Raw genomic sequence first — 21660 nt, 5'->3', positions numbered from 1 at the left:
AGGCAAGAAATTCCACTTATTAAACCTGACAGGGCACACCTGTGAAGTGAAAACCATTTCCAGTGACTACCTCTTGAAGCTCATCAAGAGAATGCCAAGAGTGTGCAAAGCAGTCATCAAAGCGAAAGGTGGCTACTTTGAAGAACCTAGAATATAAGACATATTTTCAGTTGTTTCACACTTTTTTGTTAAGTATATAATTCCACATGTGTTAATTCATAGTTTTGATGCCTTCAGTGTGAATGTACAATTTTCAAAGGAATGAAAATACAGAAAAATCTTTAAATGAGAAGGTGTGTCCAAACTTTTGGTCTGTACTGTATATACATACATACACATATATATATATATATATACACATACATACATACACATATATATATATATATATACACATATATATATTATAATGCAGCGGCTTGCGGCATTACTGTAATGGTCCAGGGTGTGTTTTGGCCGACCACATACCGCCCCCAGGTGACTGATCACATGACAGTGACATCAGCACAGGTCCTGTGTGTGCACTAGAGGATATATAAACCCTGATAGATTTGACACAGGTGTGTAAGGCGTGAGGCCTGTTCCCGTGTGGGACATCGTTAGCCTGGAGAGGCCTAGTGAAGCCTGGTGAAGGCTGAAAGGCAGATGCTGAATCCTAATGTGTAAGCGATACCAGTAGCTTTGGAGGGCCAGAGGCTTGGAAGGCAAGAGTCCTGGAAGGCAGAGGATGGAGGTTAGGTGAGACAACATACCAGTAGCCTTTGAAGGAACGAGGGCTGGAGACCCCCATCTGGGAAGCAGTAAACCCACAGTGGTGGCAGAACAAAACTGACTGAAGCAGCTAAAACCCGGCAAAGGTAAAACACTGCATTATATGGACGTTGCTATAAGTGACTTTGCTGGAGGCTGTAACTGGAGCCAAGTGGGCCTGTCTGCCACTTGAAAGGCTCCTGGACATTATACGTGTATGTCGGCGAGCCACGGAGTTGGACTCGGTGATAAGCAGTAGTGAAGTATAATAAACTGCTGGATTGTGAAATACTGGAAAACGTGGCTGGTGTGCTTTAATTGACCCGATGCAGCGAGTGTCCTCCAGCATGATGACTAGCGCTGCCTTACAATATATACACACACATACATACACACACAGGGCAACACTGTACATCAGAGATTAATATTTACTGAAAAGTATTAAAGGGCATGCATGGGTCAATATGCTACATAAAGTATAGCCTCAGCACAACGGCCTTTGAAAGCCCTATAACACTTCGCCTTCCATCAACCTCGCTTGTAGCCTCATGGCTGGCCATTGGCTATAACAGCATGCTCACGATCTTCCACCAAAAGCGAAGAAATAAGAACAGGTGACGAAACTTACCTTGAAAGGATTAGTATACAGTGACTCCAACTACTAAGATGTTAAAAGCATAATCTACCATATTTTACTAACGTTATGATATAGACCCTTTACATTTTTTTTTATAAGGGGGCAATGAGTGTCAAAGTGAAAATTGCATGCATTTACTATATTTAAAGGGAATGTGTAACCACATTTGACCTATCTAAACTATTATTATGGGCATACAGGTTATAGACTGCTGAAAACAAGAAGAAAAAGTTAAATTTCTCCTGTTCTGTGTTAGTTACTTGTCTCACACTGGTAACTCCCACCTTCATGTAAAATAATCTCTGGAGGCAGAGTTATATTACAGACAGCTCCTCCCCATATCCTGAAAGAGGTCATTTATATAAACTGATAAAAGATGATTTATAAGAACAAGGATTCTGATATGAGGCATACAGGTAGGACTTTTTCAGCAGTCTATAACCTGTAAGTCCATATTAATAGTTTAGAGAGGTCAAATGTGGTGACAGATTCGCTTTAATATCAATAATGATATGGAAACACAAAACAAAATATAATTTCACTAAAAATACATTTAAAGTTAATCTGTCATCTGATTTTGCTGCCCCATATGAAAGCAGCATGATGTAGAGACAGAGACCTTGATTCCTGGAATGTGTCACTTACTGGGCTGCGTGCTGTATTTTTGATAAAATCCATGTTTTATCTGCTGCAGACCTAGCAGTTCTCTTAATGCGGAGCTCTGTATAACCCAACCCACACCACCCGCCATCCATGTAACTCCATGTTCACCGACCTCATGGTGTCGGAAGAACAGGCCCGCTCCATGGTACCTGGCCCGAGCCCTGGGCTCTAGACGCTGTTGGAATGTCCATCAGGGATCTCCATTTGGTCGCCCAGTGCCCTGAATGTTTGGCCCATGCTGCCCCTAGCAACCACCCCACCTGATCTTGAACTCACTACACACTTCACTGGCTGACACTTAACTCCCTCTAACCAGGAAGTGCCCCCTTCTTTATAGAACTAGTGCCCTCCCACTGGGCTAATCCTAACCTTAACCAATTCCTATCTAACATGCTAACCTATTATCCTTATTCTATATCCTATGCGATCTTCACATAAAGCTCTAACACTTTATATACTGTACATCACAATACATTAGACACACGTTACTTTCACATATAAAACCGTATGACGGTATTCACATAGTGCGTCTGCTCTCTTCAAAGGAAGGAACAGGGTAAGACAGTCCACGTCCCTGCAATTGCATCATCCATCGCACCTAAAATTCCTGAGACCCCCTGTGATAAACGTCCCACAGAATCCCACCGCTGCCACCACTTGTGACGAATCCACACCTTGCCACCCGCCTGACATCACAGTTACGTCAGACGGACCACGTGATACGGATCTGCCCTTTGCCCTCGAGGACGCGTAAGGTCAGATTGATACCGGTCTACATAGACACCCCCTGTCCACACGGGTACAGGAAGGCACAGGGAGTGAGAAGAGGTGGCCACTCAGTCACCAACGTGGCACCACACTCACTCACACCCCTGACAGGCTGAGAGGCCCCTTGACTAGCCCCAGTGAAGCAGAACCTTGTCGGTCTGGTAGAGCTGCCAACAGTTCCTATTAGTGATGAGCGAGTATGTTTTGTTAACCCTTTCGCCGAGTATGCTCGGGCTGAGCACAGAGTAGTTACAGCTGCTCGGTGTTATGTTTGAATCACTCCCATGTGCATGATTTTGCAACTGTTTGACAGCTTTAATACATGTGAGGAATGTGTAAGAAATAGACATTCCTCACATGTACTAAAGCTGTCAAACAGTCGCAAATCATGCACACGGGATTGATTCAAACATAACACCGAGCAGCTGTAACTACTCGGTGCTCGGCCCGAGCATACTCGGCGAAAGGGTTAACAAAACATACTAGCTCATCACTAGTTCCTATTAAATATAATTCCCCTAGGACCGAAGGATTATATCGGGCCAGGAACCAGCTCCGGTAGGGTGTTTTTTGGACCGAAAAATGGATGTGAGAGTTTGTGGATCAAGATAATAGATCAGCCCAAGGTTAAATTATATATTTAATCACCTTAAGGGCACACTAGACAATACACTATATACATAAGGGTTATACATACATAATGGTCAGAGATACAAACACAATAGTAGTGGTACACAAGATATAAGCAGATGTTAACAGTCAGTTACGAGTCAGATGGAAGGCCTGGCTTGCGGGGGAGGGGCTGCCACATGGGAGGCTTGTGGTCCCCTTTGTTCTTGGACTTCTCCCACAGGATGTGTTGTCGCGACCTCCCAGGAAAAGACACTGAGCTAGGGCTGCTGGAGTGCTTAACCCCTCTGGGTCACTCCCCCTCCTGCCCCCTGGCTGGACCTAAATCTCCACCCCTGATCTCTCTTAGCTAAAAACAATTAAAACTACAATGGGCTATACTTCCTTAATGGATGGTCCTAGGGAGCCAGTTCTTGCGTCATCAGATCCAGCCAGGCCCATGCTACGAGGGGAGACCAAGCACAGTGGCCCTAGGAGTTTACGAAAGGCTGTGCAGTGCATCTCCTCATCCCTACGCGCTAGACTGTGCTGAAAGCTAGGGTGACATTCCTCCTGTTCGTGTGATTCCAAAAATCTATTTGGTGTATCGCTGGGATGTATCGTATTCCCATAACTCGGTACAGATTTTTACTTGTCTGACACAAAGGACATGCCGCATGACTGGGGTCCTCAGGGGGTCTTGCTGTGGCAGCTCCACTGCAGAAGGTGGGGGTTTTGTCACTCACTGTCGCTCAGCCCCCTCCCTTCTTGTTTAGCTGCAAAAGTGTCCGATTACAGCTGTACATTGTAGACCTCTATAATCCCCCGCCAAACAGGGCACAATGATCGACATGGGATTAAATCTTGAATATTCTTCTATAGTATAGTTAAAGCATGAGAATTATACCTGCAGACACGCGGGGGCAGTCTGGCAGCATTGATTCCACCGTAGTGTCTAATGGTTCACTACTGGATACCCAGTTACAGCAATTCTGCAAACGACAAATCAGACAAGATATAAATATATTGATACTATATACAAGTAGATTTACCTTTTATGCAAGTATTGGAAATGCAGCAGCAAAGCATTTTGGATACAACTAGGAAAAGTCCATACATTTTTTTAAATTAAATTTACACTACAGGAAGCATCGCTTTGTGGTGTTATCATTTCGTGCAGACCCTACGGGGGGCAGCGTGTGATTCAAAAATTTACATCATGCTCCAATCTTACTTTTTCCAAAGTACTGTGGATCATAAAGGGGTTATCCAGGAGTATATTATTTTTTAACTATGGGCCTAAGAACTGCTAACTACCTTGTCTGTTGTGCCCAATGCAGATCTCTGCCAGCACAGAGCGGTCACTGACCATCTTTCCCCCATCCTGCATATCTTCCCCACCTAATCTTTCTATCACAATAAATGACATCACACTTTCCCCTGTACTGGCAATCCGCTACCTCGGAGTAACCCTCAACTCTACCGTGTCTTTCAAACCCCACACCCAAGCTCTCGCCACCTCCTGTCGCCTCCAGTTCAAAAATATTTCCAGAATCCGTCCTTTCCTCAACCCTCAATCTACTAAACTGCTTGTGCATGCCCTCATCATCTCCCGCCTCGATTACTGCAACACCCTCCTCTGTGGCCTACCTGCTAACACTCGCCCACCCCTCCAGTCCATCCTTAACTCCGCTGCGTGACTAGTTCATCTCTCTCCTTCCTACTCCTCTGCTACCCCCCTTTGCAAATCCCTTCACTGGCTCCCAATTGCCCAGCGTATCCAGTACTAACACTGACCTATAAAGCCATCCATAACCTTTCTCCTCCGTACATCTCTGAACTAATCTCCCGATATATTCCCTCACGTAATCTCTGTCTTAGAACCCTCCTGTTTGTTTTTTTCCATCTTGTGTTTTGCGGTCACATGACCATCTGCCTTTATATTCCAGCGCCGCCCTTTTAGCTGTGCTGGACTTCAGTGTTTGACTGTCTCTCTAGCCAGGTGCTTCGGTGCCTTTCTCTGTCAGTTCGCTTGGTCCTTCTGGGACCTCTAGTACCTTTTTGTCAGTTTGTCTTTTTGTGTTCTGCAACAACTTCTCTGTTTAGGAGGTGTCCCATTTTAATCCCAGTCCTTAGTTCTTTTAGGGACCCCTGCCCCCTTATGCTCTAGGTCTTCGTTCAGACTAGCCAAGGACTAAGGCGGGTCTGTTCGCTAGGAACAGGTAGCCCGCTATATCATAGGGATTCAGCTTAGTCTTACTGTAGGGACAGCTTTCCCCTATCTTTCCTTAGTACATGTTGCAGATCATAACAGTAAGTCCAGCCCAAAAAACTAAAAGGAAAGAAATTCGGGGATCAGCATGGTTTCCGTCCAGGATTTGGCTCAACGCTTGCAGGGATTGTCTCTGGAGGTAGCCGAGCTACAGTAACACGTGAGTAGCTGTTCTGGAGCGCATTTTGTGGAACCCAAGGTAGGACTGCCTGATGTTTTTTAAGGCAAACAGCAAGATTTTTTTTCCTTTAAAAATGCTTGTTTGTTATATTTTTGTTTGAGACCAAGGTCCTCTGGAAATGAATCACAGCGCATTAGTTTTATTATGTCACTTTTGCACAATGAACCACAGGGGTGGGCCTTTTCTCTCCTACCTAATGATCCATGCTTAAGGTCTGGAGAAGAATTTTTTTTCTGCTATGGGTCTATTATATGACGATCCTGATAGAATCTCATCTGCTGAGGCAGTACTCAGGCGTTTGAATTAGGGGTCAGGTGATGTTGAAAATTATTGCACACACTTCAGAAGATGGGCTTCAGAAGTCAAATGGAATGATCCTGCGCTGAAATGTTTTTTTCTTGCTGGTCTGAGTGAAAGGGTTAAGGATCTGCTAATTGCATTTCCTGCACCTGAGACTCTGAAGGATGCCATGCAATTAGCTGTTCGTGTGGACAGGAGGTTGAGGTTCAGGCTGAATGAGGTAAAGACTCCTGTAATGTCAGGTCCTAGTCCCCAGAAAATCTGCTCAGACGGTGGAGAACCGATGGAGGTTGGGGCGATGTCACTCCGCTCTCAGGAAAGAGACTGGAGGTTCGCTGAGGGATTGTGTCTTCATTGTGGTAAAGCTGACCATTTGATTAAGTATTGTGAGCTTCATTTAAATAAAGAAAAAAAAAAGGTCAGGTATGCCCGTATTGCTTGTTTACGCTCTGCAGGAGTATTTCTTTCTGGGAGTACTACTTTGCAGGGAGATTTGATTGAATTTCAGGTATTTGTGGATTGTGGTTCAACACTTAATGTGATTGATAAAGGGTTTTTGAAAAACTTAAATTGAAATCCAAACCGTTGTCATCACCTATTTCTGTGATTGCAATTGATAACACTCCCTTGAAATATATTACTCACAAGACTGCTGCATTTCCCCTCACTATCAATGGAGTTCACCAAGAAATTTTGGATTTGGTTGTATTGGATAATTTACCCTCTCCAGTCGTTCTAGGTTGGCCTTGGTTAAAACTGCACAATCCTTTACTGGACTGGTCTACTAGTGTGATTAAGTCTTGGAGTCCGAAGGGCTATGATAAATGTTGTAATGGTCGCATTGCGGCTGTGGAAAAAGGGGAATTACCTGTACCTATTCAAGATTTTTGGAGGGTTTTTTCGGAGGAGGAGTCGCAAGTTTTACCTCCTCATAGGGATTATGATTGCGCCATTGAGTTTGTTCCGGGAGCTACTCTTCCCAAGAGTCGCTTGTTTAATCTGACTATCCCTGAAAGGCCTTGGAGGAGTACATACAGACTAGCCTGGCTGCTGGTCACATTAGACCTTCTAAGTCGCCTGTGGCAGTTGGATTTTTCTTTGCTAAAAAAAATGAAGAGGGTTTACGTCCATGTCTCCAGGTTCTTCGGTTCCTTTCTCTGTCAGTTCGCTTGGTCCTTCTGGGACCTCTAGTACCTTTCTGTCAGTTTGTCTTTTTGTGTTCTGCAACAACTTCTCTGTTTAGGAGGTGTCCTTTTTTTGTCCCAGTCCTTAGTTCTTTTAGGGACCCCTCCCCTTATGCTATAGGTCTGCGTTCAGACTAGACGAGCACTAAGGCGGGTCTGTTCGCTAGGAACAGGCAGCCCGCTACATCGTAGGGATTCAGCTTAGTCTTACTGTAGGGACAGCTTTCCCCCGTCTTTCCTTAGTACATGTTGCAGATCATAACACTCTGGTCGTCACAAGATCTCCTTCTCTCCTCCACACTTATTCTTTCCTCACCCAATCGCCTCCAAGATTTCTCCCGAATATCCCCCATCCTATGGAATTCTGTGCCTCAACCAGTCCGATTATCCACCACATCTGGATCCTTCAGACGGAACCTGAAAACCCATCTCTTCAAACAAGCTTACAGCCTGCCATGACCTTGCCTGCTGCCACCCCTCAACACCACCAGAGCTACTGCAACCCCCCAACCTACAGTCTCCTTCCCCATTCCTGTAGAATGTAAGCCCGCAAGGGCAGGGTCCTCTTCTCTCTATACCAGTCTATCACTGTTAGTTTGTTTAATTTAAGTGATATCTGTATTTGGTATGTAACCCCTTCTTATGTACAGCACCATGGAATCAATGGATCTATATAAATAATAATAATTTCTGCCAGTGATTCATCAGCTTCCGCTGACGTCGGCAGAGCAGCTCTCCTTCTTCTGCTCTGCTCTGTTGACGGGGCGTGACTGCTGACATCATGCTGATTGAATGGTGGCTCTCTGCTGCCTAACAGTCAGCATGATGTCAGCAGTCATGTCCTGTCGACAGAGCAAATCCCGAGAAGGAGAGCTGCTCTGCTGACATAGAGCAGCTGAATTGCCGGCAGGAGCGGTTAGTAACAACTCTGAGCAGGCGCCGGGTAGAATAGGCAGCTAGTTGTCTCTATTAGCAACTACCAGCCCATAGTAAAAAAAAAAAAGTCCTGGACAACCCCTTCAATTTACCATTTGCCTTACTATTAGGTGGACACAGTCCAAGAAACATTATGAGGAACCCTAAACAAACCATTTTAAATAATTTAAATGAATAGACAACTATCACTAAAAGATGTATTAAAGTAGGTGCCACTCCAAATTTAATTCTATTTCCAGTTTTATAGGACCAGCATAGCCGACAAATAATTTAGAACAAAAAAATATGCTTTTTATTTGAAAATTATGTACTGAAAAGCCACCAACATTATGATTACAACCTGGAAACATTTAGTATACATGCTTTTGCTAGCTATAAACTCAATGATCCCAGTCATGTCAGTTTCAAGATATAGTCTTTCTGATTTTCCACATATACGTTTTTGGAGCTTATAATCACAAACAGGGGTGTAGTCAGTGTGGACTGGCTGGGTATGAGTCCTGGGCACTGACTATCAGGATAGGGAGCCACCAAGTTACTAAGCCAGAGGATTTCAATAGTGAGGTAGGGAAGTAAACGGAAGAGAAGGAAAGTCGAGATCCAGATCTGTAACAAGTTGTGCATTTCCTTTTCTATGTATTATAGATGTTTGTTTTCATGTGTCTTTACATCATTTTGACTAAGAATATGCAATCCTCATCATTTTCCCTCTCCCACATGTGTGGCTCCGAGTCTGCACACACTGTCAAGTTTAGAAATTATACTTCACAAACAATGACAGAAAATTGAACTTCAAATGTTGAAGCATGTCAATAACTATCTGCCTAAAGTAGAGGACTGCAATGAATTATTCTCATACTCATGTGAAAGGGATTATAGGACTAAGAAAACACGACATCAGTGATTGATTGGTAACCATCCATCATAGAGTCCTAGCACGTTCTACAAATGTCGCTTGGCCTAACACACCAACACGCCATAAAAAAAGTAAAAGGTTTCCCCTGCAAAATGTAACACTTTGCCCTTTTTACTTTTTGATCCTTGTCATCGTTCTATTTTTTTTTTTACTTATTCATAAAGATTTCACCCATTAATCGTGTTTGCTAAAAATAGTGAAAAAAGTTGTTTGCTAGGCTGGTAAACAAGCCGGTATTGTGTATTTATAGCTGCTACCCTGCCTGTGCACCATGGAATCTATCCTCGACATGGAAAGATCCTTGACTGGTAGATCAAGTGTCTTATTGTATTTCCTTAATTCATTCTGTCTGGAAGAAGATGTCAGCTGTATACTAGTGAGGAGAAATTTGAAAGCCTTGAATCCCCACCAATAAAAGCCAAGGAACAGGGTTTTGAAAAGATTTGTCAAGGCAACCTACTGTTCTGAACCCAGGGAGTGCACCATGGAGATAAAAGAGGGTCGCCATATCAGATTAGGTAAGAGATGAGGAGCTCAAAACAGTATATAATACACACACAAATATATATTCTATACACACATATATCTATATACATACACACACATGCTATATATCTATATACATACACACACATGCTATATATATAATAATATATAGATGCATGATATATATATATATATATATATATATATACATATAAACTGTACACACACCATACACACATAAATACATATTCCAGGATGTCCTTTTGAAGTTTTAAAAACACACATAATTTTTTTTTATTTTCTTTCTCTCACAATGGATTCAACTCGAAAAGTAAATTCTGTATTGATTTATAAATGAATAACAGAACTCCCACCTCCCCCCCAAAAAACAGTGTTTGAAATAAAAAAATGAAATACTAAATATGTATATTGAAGAAAACCCCACAAGAAGGTGGAAATCATAGAGGGATAATGTGACTATTCCATCATTTTTAAGTACCTAAATTAGTATTGCCACTGACAGAATACTGTATCAGAGCCTTGTAAAACGCTATACATTAGCACACAATTAACACATCTTTTATGTGAACCAGGGCTGGGGAGGAAAATACTAGGAGGAGTACTGTCAAGATATGCAAATGAGCGACTGCCTTTATCATTCATCTCCGCTTCTCATACATTGAAAACCCATGACTTGTACGCTTGCTAAAAATAGGCCGACAATGTTACAACAGAAAAGGTCTAAACGACTCCCTTCCCCCAGTCTCTCTGTAATGACAGCAATTAGAGAGTCAGACAAGCAGCTATTAGTTATATATTTTAAATATCATTCAATCTTTTCACACACCCCACCCCGTTTTTGATAAGACTAAAGAGATATCTGGCTGCTTGGCCTCACTTAAATAGAGTCAATTATAACTTTATTATTATATCGTTTAATGTAGCCTTTACCAACACCTTAATGTATATGCAATTAGAAATATGCAGCAAGAATAGAATCGGAGGATAAGAGCGCGGCATAGAGAAATTACCATATGAAGGGTATCCCAGTAGAGCAAAATAAGCAAAATAATTTGTTTAATGTGGTTGATTGCAGCGTGATTTAGTCTTGTTCAACCTTTATTCTAGACTACTCAATGGAACGGACTAACATATGAAAATCATTACTTCAGAGACTATCAGGGTCCTTAATTCGAAAATATTTAATTGTAAAAATGACTCCTTGAGCACTTAATTGCTTGTATACTCTCAAGTGACACAAGGATGGAACGGAAATTCCCAATAATCATTATGGGTTATGACCCAACAGAGTCACTCTACGCAACATATAGGGCATAAGAGGCCAGAAGGAACAGGACTTTTCAACGCTAAAAATATGGACCGAAGGTAACGTTATATGGTAACCATTACTCACCGTAATTAGGAGAACAATTAATAATAATTTAAGTGCATCAAAGGAAAATATGGCCGATTATATGAGGTAGTCTTCAGATGACATCGCATAAGTGTGGAACATGGTTACCTGAACCTCAGAGGTTGTGACAATGGGTAGAATGAGGCTAAGGTCTTCGTAATCTATACCCACACCCACACATACAGAGTAGTGGCCAAAAGTTTTGAGACTGACACATATTTTAGTTTTCATAAAGTTTGCCACTTCATAACAATCTTGAGTTAATGCAAATTGTCACTATAAAAACTGAAGAGTGTTCACATGAAAAGCAAGAAACAGCAAAGTCATTCCTTGCCATGAAAGGAAACTTAAAAACAAAACAAAAAAAAAAAACACTTCTGCGGAATTTCAGCCCTGTCACAAAATCACATGCTTACATAATTTCTGTGATCTTCTCATTAGCTTAGGAGAAAGCATTAAGAAGGATAAGGAAGCTGATATCATGCTGTCATGCTGTTTGAATTATAAAATGTGACTGGTAGCTTTAAAAGGGGGCTGATGCTTGAAATCATTGTCTTTTGTTGTTCACGCTTCCCTCCAAGGAAACATGTACTGTTATTGCTTTGCGTTAAAAGGGCTTTACATGCAAGGACATTTCTGCTTGTGAGATTGTCCCTAAATCACCCATTTATCAGATCAGATCAGATCATCAGGAGCTTCAAAGAGAGAGGTTCAATTGCTGTGGAGAAGGCTTCAGGGTTCCTAAAGGCCCCATCACACTTAACGACGCTGCAACGATCCCGACAACGATACGACCTGTCAGGGATCGTTGCTGCGTCGCTATGTGGTCGCTGGTGAGCTGTCAAACAGTCAGGCTCACCAACGATCAGGGGAGCAGCGACATCGTGGAAAGAATCTTTCCACGATGTCCTGCTCCTGGCTATGAGCCTGCTGAAGCAGGAGCAGGCTGGTAACTATGGTAAACATCGGGTTACTAGGGGCACACGCGCTTCTAGTATCTCGTTGTTTATCATGGTTACCACTCTGCTACAGTGAGCGGGAGGTTACCGCTCACTTTAGCATGCTCGTAACCATGATAAACAACGGGTTACTAGGTGCGCGTGTGCCCCTAGTAACCCGATGTTTATCATGGTTACACCAGCCTGATCGCTGCTCCCGATGGTCACACACAGCGATGTGTGCTGACCAGCGGGACAGCAACGATCAAAAAATGGTCCAGGACACTTTGCAGCAATCAGCGACCTCACAGCAGGGGCCTGATCGTTGCAAAGTGTCACACATAGCGACATAGCTGGTGAGGTCGCTGTTGCGTCACCAAAACCGTGACACAGCAGCGATCTCGCTAGCGATCTTGCTATTTGAGACGGGGGCTTAAGAAAGCCAAGCAACTGCAAGGACTATTTCCCTAAAAAGTATTCATTTACAGGATTAGTTCAACATCAGTGTAGAGCTTGCTCAAGAATTGCAGCAGGCAGGTTTCAGTTCATCTGCACGAACAGTGGGGCAAAAGATTTTGGAGGTTGATCTGGTGTCAAGAAGATCAGCAAAGAAGCCACTTCTGTCCAAGAACAATATCGAGGATAGAATGACATTCTGAAGAAAGTACAGGGACTGAACTGTAGAGGACTGGAAAGTTATTTTCTCTGATACTTTTAGACTATTTGGGACATCTGGAAGAATGACTGTCAAAAGAAAAAAATGTGAACAATACCAGGAGTCCTGTGTCATGCCAACAGTAAAGCATCCCAAGACCATTCATGTGTGGGTTTACTTTTCACTCAAGGGAGTGGGTCACTCACAATTTTGCCAAAGAACACAGCATGAATAAAGAATTAAATCTAAACATTCTGCAAGAACAACTTCTCCCAACATTCCAGGAACAATTTGGTGATAAACAATGTTTTATCCAGCATGATGGAGACCATGTTACAAGGCAAAAGCTAAGGTGAGGTGAAAAGAACATTGAAATTTTGGGTCCATTGCCAGACAAATCTCCAGATTTCAATTACATAGAGGACATGGGGTCAATATTTAAATTGTGGGTGGACAAACAAAAAAAACAGAAATTGTGATGAACTCCAACTATTGATTTAGGGAAGAATGGATTGTTATTAATCAGGATCTGGCCCAGGAGCTGATATCCACCAAGCTAAGGTGAATTGCAGAAGTCTTAAAAATTAAGGATGAACACTGAAAATATTGAGTCTTTGCATAAACTTTAAAAATGTATTAAATGCTTATAATTGTACTTCAGTAACCATAGAAACAGTTAACTAAAAGATCAGAAACACTGAAGCAGCAAACTGTGTGAAAAACAAAATTTGTGTCAGCCTAAAATATTTTGTCTATTACACACACACACACAAAGAAAAATACCAGCACAGTCCTAATGTTGTGGGTGCAATAACTTCCACAGGAAACCAACCAAAAAGCATCCAAATGTAGAAAAAATAGAATGCAAGAAGCATACTCCAATGGAAATAAGTCGAAAGTGGCTCAGAGGAAGCGTGATTTTTACGTGATATGACTGCTAGTCAGGTTTGTCTTAACAATCCCTGTTGTCTTTATGGAACTGCAAAAAAAGAAAAGAAACTTTTATGCCAAGTGGTGGGTGCCCCATTTACTAACTTTTCTATATTCAAGTGACACTTTTCCATGGTGAGCTGCACCAGAGACAATTCACTGCTATCAAGTTTATGATATCATATCTGGATATTGCCTTAGCAGTGCCAGCTCCCTTTTTCCTATAACATTGGATATATTCTTACTGTTAATGTTTTATATGAGATTATAAACTGCATGTGTGTAATGCCATAACCATATGGGGTCCAAAAACAATGTCAATATAACCATTAGGCCAAAGGACAAAAGTCTAATGGGTAGTGTGACAGTGGCCATGCCAGAACAGCTCAAGCCTAAACCAACACACACATAAGAAATTTACACAAAGACAAGGTAAAAAAAAAGTCAAAACATTTCTTAATGACTTGTATGAAGGGTCACTTGAAGCAAGGATCACCAAGCTTCGACTTGCCTAGTTTGGACACATCATAGAAAGACAGCAATCACAGGAGGAAGACATCATGGTCGGAAAAATAGAAGGAACAAGGTGACGAGGAAGATCAGTAACTCAATGGCTTGATACTAACAAGATAACGGCGGAGAAGACCCTGGTGGACCTATCCAAGCTTGTACAAGAACAATCTTCCCACAGATCATTCATCAAGTCGCCATGGCTCGAGATCAAGCTGAAGGCCATTAAAAAACAAAAACAAAGCAAAACATTTAATGAAATGATCCTCTTGGTCAATGCTGAATATTCAAAGAAGAAAACTTTGCAGATCTTCCAGTTTCCTGCACGTAAGTTCAGTTAAAATTGAATGAACATGGAGCTCACGAGTTAAAATGGATCCAAGTCGCCATACAGAAAACTCTTGGTTGGCTGGAATGTAAGCTTAATGTATGTGGTTTGAGCAGACACAACTATCATATCAATAGAGTCTTAGATCAAGTTAATGCACAGCACATGGCTACAAACCCAGAAAGCAGGCATCGCCTTTTTTGTAAGCAAAATTGAAAATGTAACACACATGCAAAATCCAAAATGTATAGCACATTTGCATAAATGAGTGACCTATAATTCAAAGGAAGGTTAAGAATGTTCAGTCTTGTTTATGTGAATAGAGATATTGCCAGAGGTTTAAGTATATCTTAAGATATACCAAATGGCAAGGTAAGGGTGGCCAGATGACAGATCTGAGAAAACATTTAATTTCCAGCAAAATTCAAGATTTAATGTCTCTTTTGGATGAGTGCTGTTCTATACAGATGTCCAATGCGAGAGCAATGACCAAGTACCGTTTGCAAATTTTTGTAGAAATCTGTAAAAGAGTTTGAAGATGGTAATATAGATGGTAAAGGCAGTAATATAGCTGTGGCGCGTCCAGGGCACTCTAATCTACTGTCTTGCCCAGCCTTCCTGCAACACCCAATAGATAAGAGCAGCCAACAAGAGCAATGATGCGGCCACTACTGGATGTTGTACATTGGCTAGGCAGGATAGCAAATTAAAGGGCGGGTTTTGCCATAGTTCTATTACTGTGTTTAGCACTGCAATCTATTCTTCTGTCACGTGCTCCTCTGCCCAGCTATTCTGCTTTGTTCTCACTGCATCTGCGCCTGTGAGTGAGGTATGACGGGCCGCGGTGCTATGCGCCATATTCTCACTGGTCGTGCACGCGCTTATACAGCTGCAATGGTGAATGTTAAATTCCGTTAAATGCATTAATAAGAGTGAAACGTTTTCATGTGAACAGCTCCCAAGTTACTAAAAGAATGAAGCAGAATGTACATTGTATTGAACAGATATCACTTCACTTATGAGCAGAGTCTATGGATACTCTCCATGTTTTACTAGATTTCAAGATATGGCTACTGATATCTTTTATATTAACATTTTCTTTATCCATACTTGATTTAATATCTTTATTTCTTTTTTTTTTCTGATAAGAACTAAAATCGTATATAATATACAAAAGTCTGTCCTAACAATAAAACTTGTTAAGGGCTGGGATATATTTATTGTGAGGAATCAGGAAAACGTTCAAGTAAATGTATGGAGCTGTGTAGCTGCAAATTGGCCAAAATGCCCATGCGGACTAGTGGCCACCATGAAAAGCGCCTGCATAGAACATGTGAGCATAAAAAATAGACCATGGAACGATGGAAGTAGATGGCCTAATGAATCATCAGGGGACACATACTTACCCGGGAAAGAGCTGGCACCAGAATGCAGGAAGGGAATAAGGCAAGACGACGGAGGCAATGTTTTGTTGGGAAGACTTTGATCGTTGGATGTGGACGTTATTTTGATGCATGGCAGCAGGATATTGTGCATTGGTATACTCCACAATGAATGAGGTGCTGTATAGTTCGCACCCACTGATATCCCATTGGTAAATCAAACACAAAGGGCCAATACATTATTCTTGCTCATGCGTCTTCAGTTGTCCATGTCTGCCCTTGCAATCTCTATAGTTTAGCAATAAAAGTAAGGTCAAATGGCTGATGAATCTGCCGTCTGCAGCAAAACAAGCTACAAGATTCTGTAATATAAGCTTGAACGGGCAGAACCGCTAATGAAGATGAAAGAGGTTCCCTGGGACTTTGCCACTGATGACCTCCTGGTACCACCACTATTGGGCTGGATGAAGAGATTTTGGTGCTGCAGCAAGGGCTGCATCTCTTTCAATGTTTACCAGGCACAGTGCCATAAACAGGCCATCATTCAAGCTGCCTGGACCACGGGCAGCATGAATCACATGCAGGTTATGTAGCTGGGTATATTTTACTCTGAAACGCTGCAGGATTTCAGAAAGAACATAATTCAGGGGTATAACGACTGTGGTTGCAGAGGTCGCCGTAGCGACCGGGCCCAGCCGGTGAGGGGCCTGCTGATGCCAGCCCCTACTTCAGCTAGATGTACGTCCAATCAGAAGCCAGCAGCTGATGTTGGCACGCACATGACTGGGGGTGTATGGCAGTGACGTCATGCGCTCCCGTCGCACGCCAAAGTCAGCTGCCGGCTTTAGAAGTGGAGGCCGCATGGAGTGGGAGTGCTGGGAAGGTGAGTAGGAGCATTTATTGCTTTTTTTCTGTGTATTGAACAACATCGGGGCCATATACCAGGAGGAGGCCAAGGATGAGGGCCATATATAGCAAGATGGGGACATATATCAGGAAGAGGCCCAAGATGGGGAACATATACCAGAATAGGGGACATATACCAGGATGAAGGCCATATACCAGGATAGGGGACATGTACCAGGATGGGCTGTGCATTATACTATATAGAGGACTATGGGCTGTGCATTATAGTACATGGATGACTATGGGCAGTACATTATACTACATGGATGACTATGGGCCATGCATTATACTGTATGGAGGATTATGGAGGGTGAATTATATTATTTGGAGGACTATGGGGAATGGATTTTACTATATGGAGGACTAATAGGGGTGCATTATAGTATAGGGAGGACTATGGGGAGTGCATTATACTATCGGGAGTGCATTATACTATGGGGAGGACTATGGGGAGTGCATTATACTCCAGCTGTGGGGTCCCATGACTTCACCCCTGGTGAGTATAATGGTTTACTTTTCTCTATACATTAAAGAACAGCGGCAGACCGAGGTTATATATACCAGAATGGGGGATAAATATACCACGATGGGGCCCAAGATAAGGGACATATGACAGGATGGAACAAATATATATGGAGGGGGCCCGGTCCAAATCTTGGACTGAGGCCCATCATACTTTAGTTATGTCACTGTTTAAAATGCTTTCTAGGATCTATGCTTCTTGGTTCAAAGTCCCAAGCAGGTCCCAGTCGATCTCTCCCTGACCTGTCCTCATACTGACATGTCTCTCACTATACAAATGACGCACCCCCTGGGCCTGTGTTGTGCAGGGGATACCCGGAACCGGGCCTCTGGTGGGATGTAGTCTCCGTGGCGCTGACCCGGTCCGTGCCCAGGGTGGTCAATTCAGTGGCAGTCTTAGTGTAATAACAAATGTCCGACTACACCACCCGTGGATTGCGGTCAGTGGGGACCGCCGCTGCGCTGCAGACCGCTGAGGCTGATGTTGTTTGCGCAGCCGAGTATGGGATAACTCCCCACGGGAGAAGTATTGCCTCAGGGCAGCTAGTGTGGATGATGGGAGTGATGGTGTGAGCGTCCCAGTACTAATGGTGCCGGTGCGGCGATGAAACACAGAGACGTGGGGTTGCAGTTTCCAATGCTTTACTCACAGTTGTTATTCGTGTCAATCCTGCAGGCGATGACTGCCCAAGCCGTGCTGCGTCCACCAGGCAGGGGACTCGACCAACTCCCAGGCAATTCCAGAGCGTGGCACAGGGCTCCCTTCTCTGGCCGTCCTCACCAGTGACCCATCTATTTACAGGATGGCTGCTCTCAGTCCTCGGCCAGGTAGGGAACGGGATGGCTGTTCTCAGTCCTCAGCCAGGTAAGGAAGGGGGTATCTTGGAAACGGGTAACAGTCTTTTAGCTGTCCCAACGGGGACCACACTTATTAACAGTTCAAAAGAAAAACAGTCCTTGTACCCTGACGGGTAACTTTGTACAGTTCCTTACTCACGCTACTTTCTTTTAATAGCTATGTCCTCCTTGAGCTCCCTCCTGAGGGTAGTCTTCAGACAAGTCCGGGTCCTCTTGGCTTTCCTCGTACTGCAGCTCCTCCTCCATGAGCCGGTGAACGTGGAGGGCGTACGGTCCTTTTGCGCCTGGGGAGTTCAGGCCTTGCGACCGGGCCTGAAGAGGGCCGCAGTTGATGACGCCCGGGATCAGAGGGTGCGACTTTGGGCCTGGGCGCGGGCTGGTGGTGGCAGCGCCCAGGGCTGGACGGCTCGGCAGCAGGGCTTGTTGCGGGGTCTGGAGCAGGTAGGTGTCTGCAGCACCCGGGATCGGCGGCTCCATCAGGGGGCCCGGCAGCAGGCTGACGCTGGCAGCGTCCGGGACAGGGAGACTCCTCTTACCTGCTCCCGCGACCACTCCTGCGTCACGCGTCTTCTCCTGGCGCTGGTCGGGGCCTGCGACGACTGGGGCACTGCCGATGCTGGGCAGCTTAGTCTGCTGCCGGTCCGCCATCTTGCTCTCCGTTCCTGATGTCTTCCTCCCCCCCCGGTTAACCGTGGCCTACCTTCTGTTGCTTCTTCTCCGTAGGCCGCGGCTCCGCAGTCGATCGTCGGGGTTGAGGACCTTGCGTCGCGCTCCTGTGACGTCAGCGTCGCTCTTCCTGCCTTCCAGGACCTTACACAGCGTCGGAGCGTGGAGCGGAGCTTCGGGTCTCGCGCGCTTTCGGCGTCCACGCCCCTCTTCTTCCCGCGCGGCATCCCGAAGATGGCGTCCGATGGCGGGAAGCGGCTGCGGATGGCGGGAAGACGGCAGAAGATGGCGGGAAACGACCCAAGATGGCGTCCGATGGCGGGAAACAACTCCAGACGGCGGGAAACTTCACCACAGGTAAGTACAAAAGTCTTTTTCAGGCACGCAATACCCGCTGGTGACGGGTTGGTTTGAATCCTGCCGACTACGCAAAAGTTGACTCGCCCCCTGGGCCTGTGTTGTGCAGGGGATACCCGGAACCGGGCCTCTGGTGGGATGTAGTCTCCGTGGCGCTGACCCGGTCCGTGCCCAGGGTGGTCAATTCAGTGGCAGTCTTAGTGTAATAACAAATGGCCGACTACGCCACCCGTGGATTGCGGTCAGTGGGGACCGCCGCTGCGCTGCAGACCGCTGAGGCTGATGTTGTTTACGCAGCAGAGTATGGGATAACGCCCCACGGGAGAAGTATTGCCTCAGGGCAGCTAGTGTGGATGATGGGAGTGATGGTGTGAGCGTCCCAGTACTAATGGTGTCGGTGCGGCGATGAAACACAGAGACGTGGGGTTGCAGTTTCCAATGCTTTACTCACAGTTGTTATTCGTGTCAATCCTGCAGGCGATGACTGCCCAAGCGGTGCTGCGTCCACCAGGCAGGGGACTCGACCAACTCCCAGGCAATTCCAGAGCGTGGCACAGGGCTCCCTTCTCTTCCCTTCTCTGGCCGTCCTCACCAGTGACCCACCTTTGTCCAGCTTCCTCGGGCCTTCTATTGGCGAAACCTATCTCCGGTTTCCCTGACCCTACGTGGTATGCTTTCCTGGTGGATGTAGTGAGGGGTCGCACCAAGATGTGGTCACAACCTCCGGTCTTTGGCTGAGGAATCTGTTGCCTCCACCAATTTGGGTCCTGGTACCCTGCTCTGCCAACCCTTCACCCGCAATCTCCTGGGCCTTTGGGGTTCCCTCTGTCCTCGTGTCTCTGGGCCTTTCTTGATGTTCTTGTTCCTTTCTTACTTTCCTTTCCGTTCCTTTTTCTCTCTCTCTCTCTCAGGCCCCGGCCTCCTGACAAGGCCTGCCTGGGGAGCAGAGCACATGCAGCAGCTCTGCTCCTTGTCACTCCTCCTCAGACTGCACTCCTCTCTGAACTCACACTGTCCTAAGATGGTGCCCACCTTATATACCTCCCTCTATGTGTGAGCCCAGGTGACTAGCAACCAATGGGCTCCTACCTATGCCCAGAGACCCACCCCTATCTGCTCCTACACCACTGGGTTTTCCTCCCCCTCCCCACTCCAGCAAGGGACAGAAGCTGTCGTGCCTGCACTTCTGTGGGAGCACCGTTGAGCTGTCCCTCGGAAATGGGGTGTGTGTGGTGCATGCAGCTAAACGAGTCCTGGTCCACACTCCATCCTTACCCGGGAGTGGAATATCACATCTCTGGTTTGAGGTGCAATACCCCTGTAGCAGCCGAGCCCTCGGGGTGCTACACAAACACATAGGGAAAGACATGTCAGTCATGAGGAGTGGGATGGGGAGAAGCCACCAGGGGACCTTGGACTAGTCACCTAAGACTCCTAGTCCTCAAAGTGTTTTTTCTCTGAAATTCTGCAGAGTTTGATCCAGGCTGAACATAGCTCAGGCAGAATGAATCAGATGACCAGTTCCCTTTAATATTATGGCTATCAGCTTTATTTAGTCATCATAAGTAGCTAGGAGCTGGACTCTTTCCATGTGTACAGCAATGTTTTTTTTTACAAATCTTAAAGGATGGTTGAATTATCAGCAAAGTTCTATGTTTATAATCAATCAAAAGTGAGGTTTCATATGGGCTGGTGAATATTACTCCACAATGCTTAAAATACTATAAGGATATTAGGAGCATTACATACAAATAAAAATGTGTTTTTCTTAGGCAGCTATAGAGATTATACTGTGTGCACGTTCCTGGGGGTTTCTCACCATAAATATGTTTTATGAACTCCCTAGTACGTCAGTACTCATCCCAAAAGGAAATACAAAACTCTCTAATATTATGTTCTTAAAGAGAAATTAAGCTGCAAAAACAAAAAGCAGAATCATAAGCAAATAAATTTAGGATCAGGAAAGTGTGGGAAAATCGGGAGGGGAAAGTGTGGGAAAATAGGGAGAAAAATGGAGGTTTCATTAAGACAACCTGCCACTGTGTGCCTCACAATATTGCATTATGTTTTCCGCCTGTTAGCTTTACTCAACTAAAGACACAAACAAAGAAAATTATTACCTCGCGCATCCACTCTCGAATTGTTTTATTGGCTTCCTGGTGCCACACGTTGTGAACGGAATCTGTCAGTGCTACAGCGGTGACCTTACTTTTCACATCAGCTTCACGCTGAATCATCTGTTGGGGAAAGAACAACACCAGGTCTGAGAAACATATGCAAAATGTAGGATTTTAATCCAGCTGTGTTATAGATTGAGCAATTACTCAACGTAGACTTCCTGTGTTTGAGCCAACTCTGATGGGATGCCTTTAAAGCCGTTGCAAACTTTAGCGGTACGCTGTGCATTAAAACATGTTGTTGTAGGCCTTTTCTACTCTTACTAGAGACTTTTTATAGCAGACAACATGCAATCCAATCTAAGAGGAGCCGTT

At 44.5% G+C, this 21660-nt stretch overlaps 1 protein-coding gene across 2 annotated transcripts in view; it reads right to left on the bottom strand.

Annotated features, from left to right (window-relative positions):
- ARB2A (ARB2 cotranscriptional regulator A) overlaps nucleotides 1-21660 on the bottom strand; it is a 701025-nt gene that overhangs the window by 173777 nt on the left and 505588 nt on the right. For both annotated transcript variants that reach the window (XM_073678531.1, XM_073678520.1), the window contains exons 9-10: nucleotides 21289-21405; nucleotides 4335-4419 (exon numbers count right to left, since the gene is read on the bottom strand). In XM_073678531.1, coding sequence (XP_073534632.1) covers nucleotides 4335-4419; nucleotides 21289-21405 — 202 coding nt within the window. The remainder of the gene's footprint in view (nucleotides 1-4334; nucleotides 4420-21288; nucleotides 21406-21660) is intronic.

Source organism: Phyllobates terribilis, unplaced genomic scaffold, assembly GCF_046119375.1.
Source record: "Phyllobates terribilis strain yellow unplaced genomic scaffold, ASM4611937v1 Scaffold_1__5_contigs__length_1240528914, whole genome shotgun sequence".
NCBI classification, from domain to species: Eukaryota; Metazoa; Chordata; class Amphibia; order Anura; family Dendrobatidae; genus Phyllobates; species Phyllobates terribilis.
The sequence above is the reverse complement of the archived record's forward strand: the minus strand, read 5'-3'. Positions and strand labels throughout refer to the sequence as shown.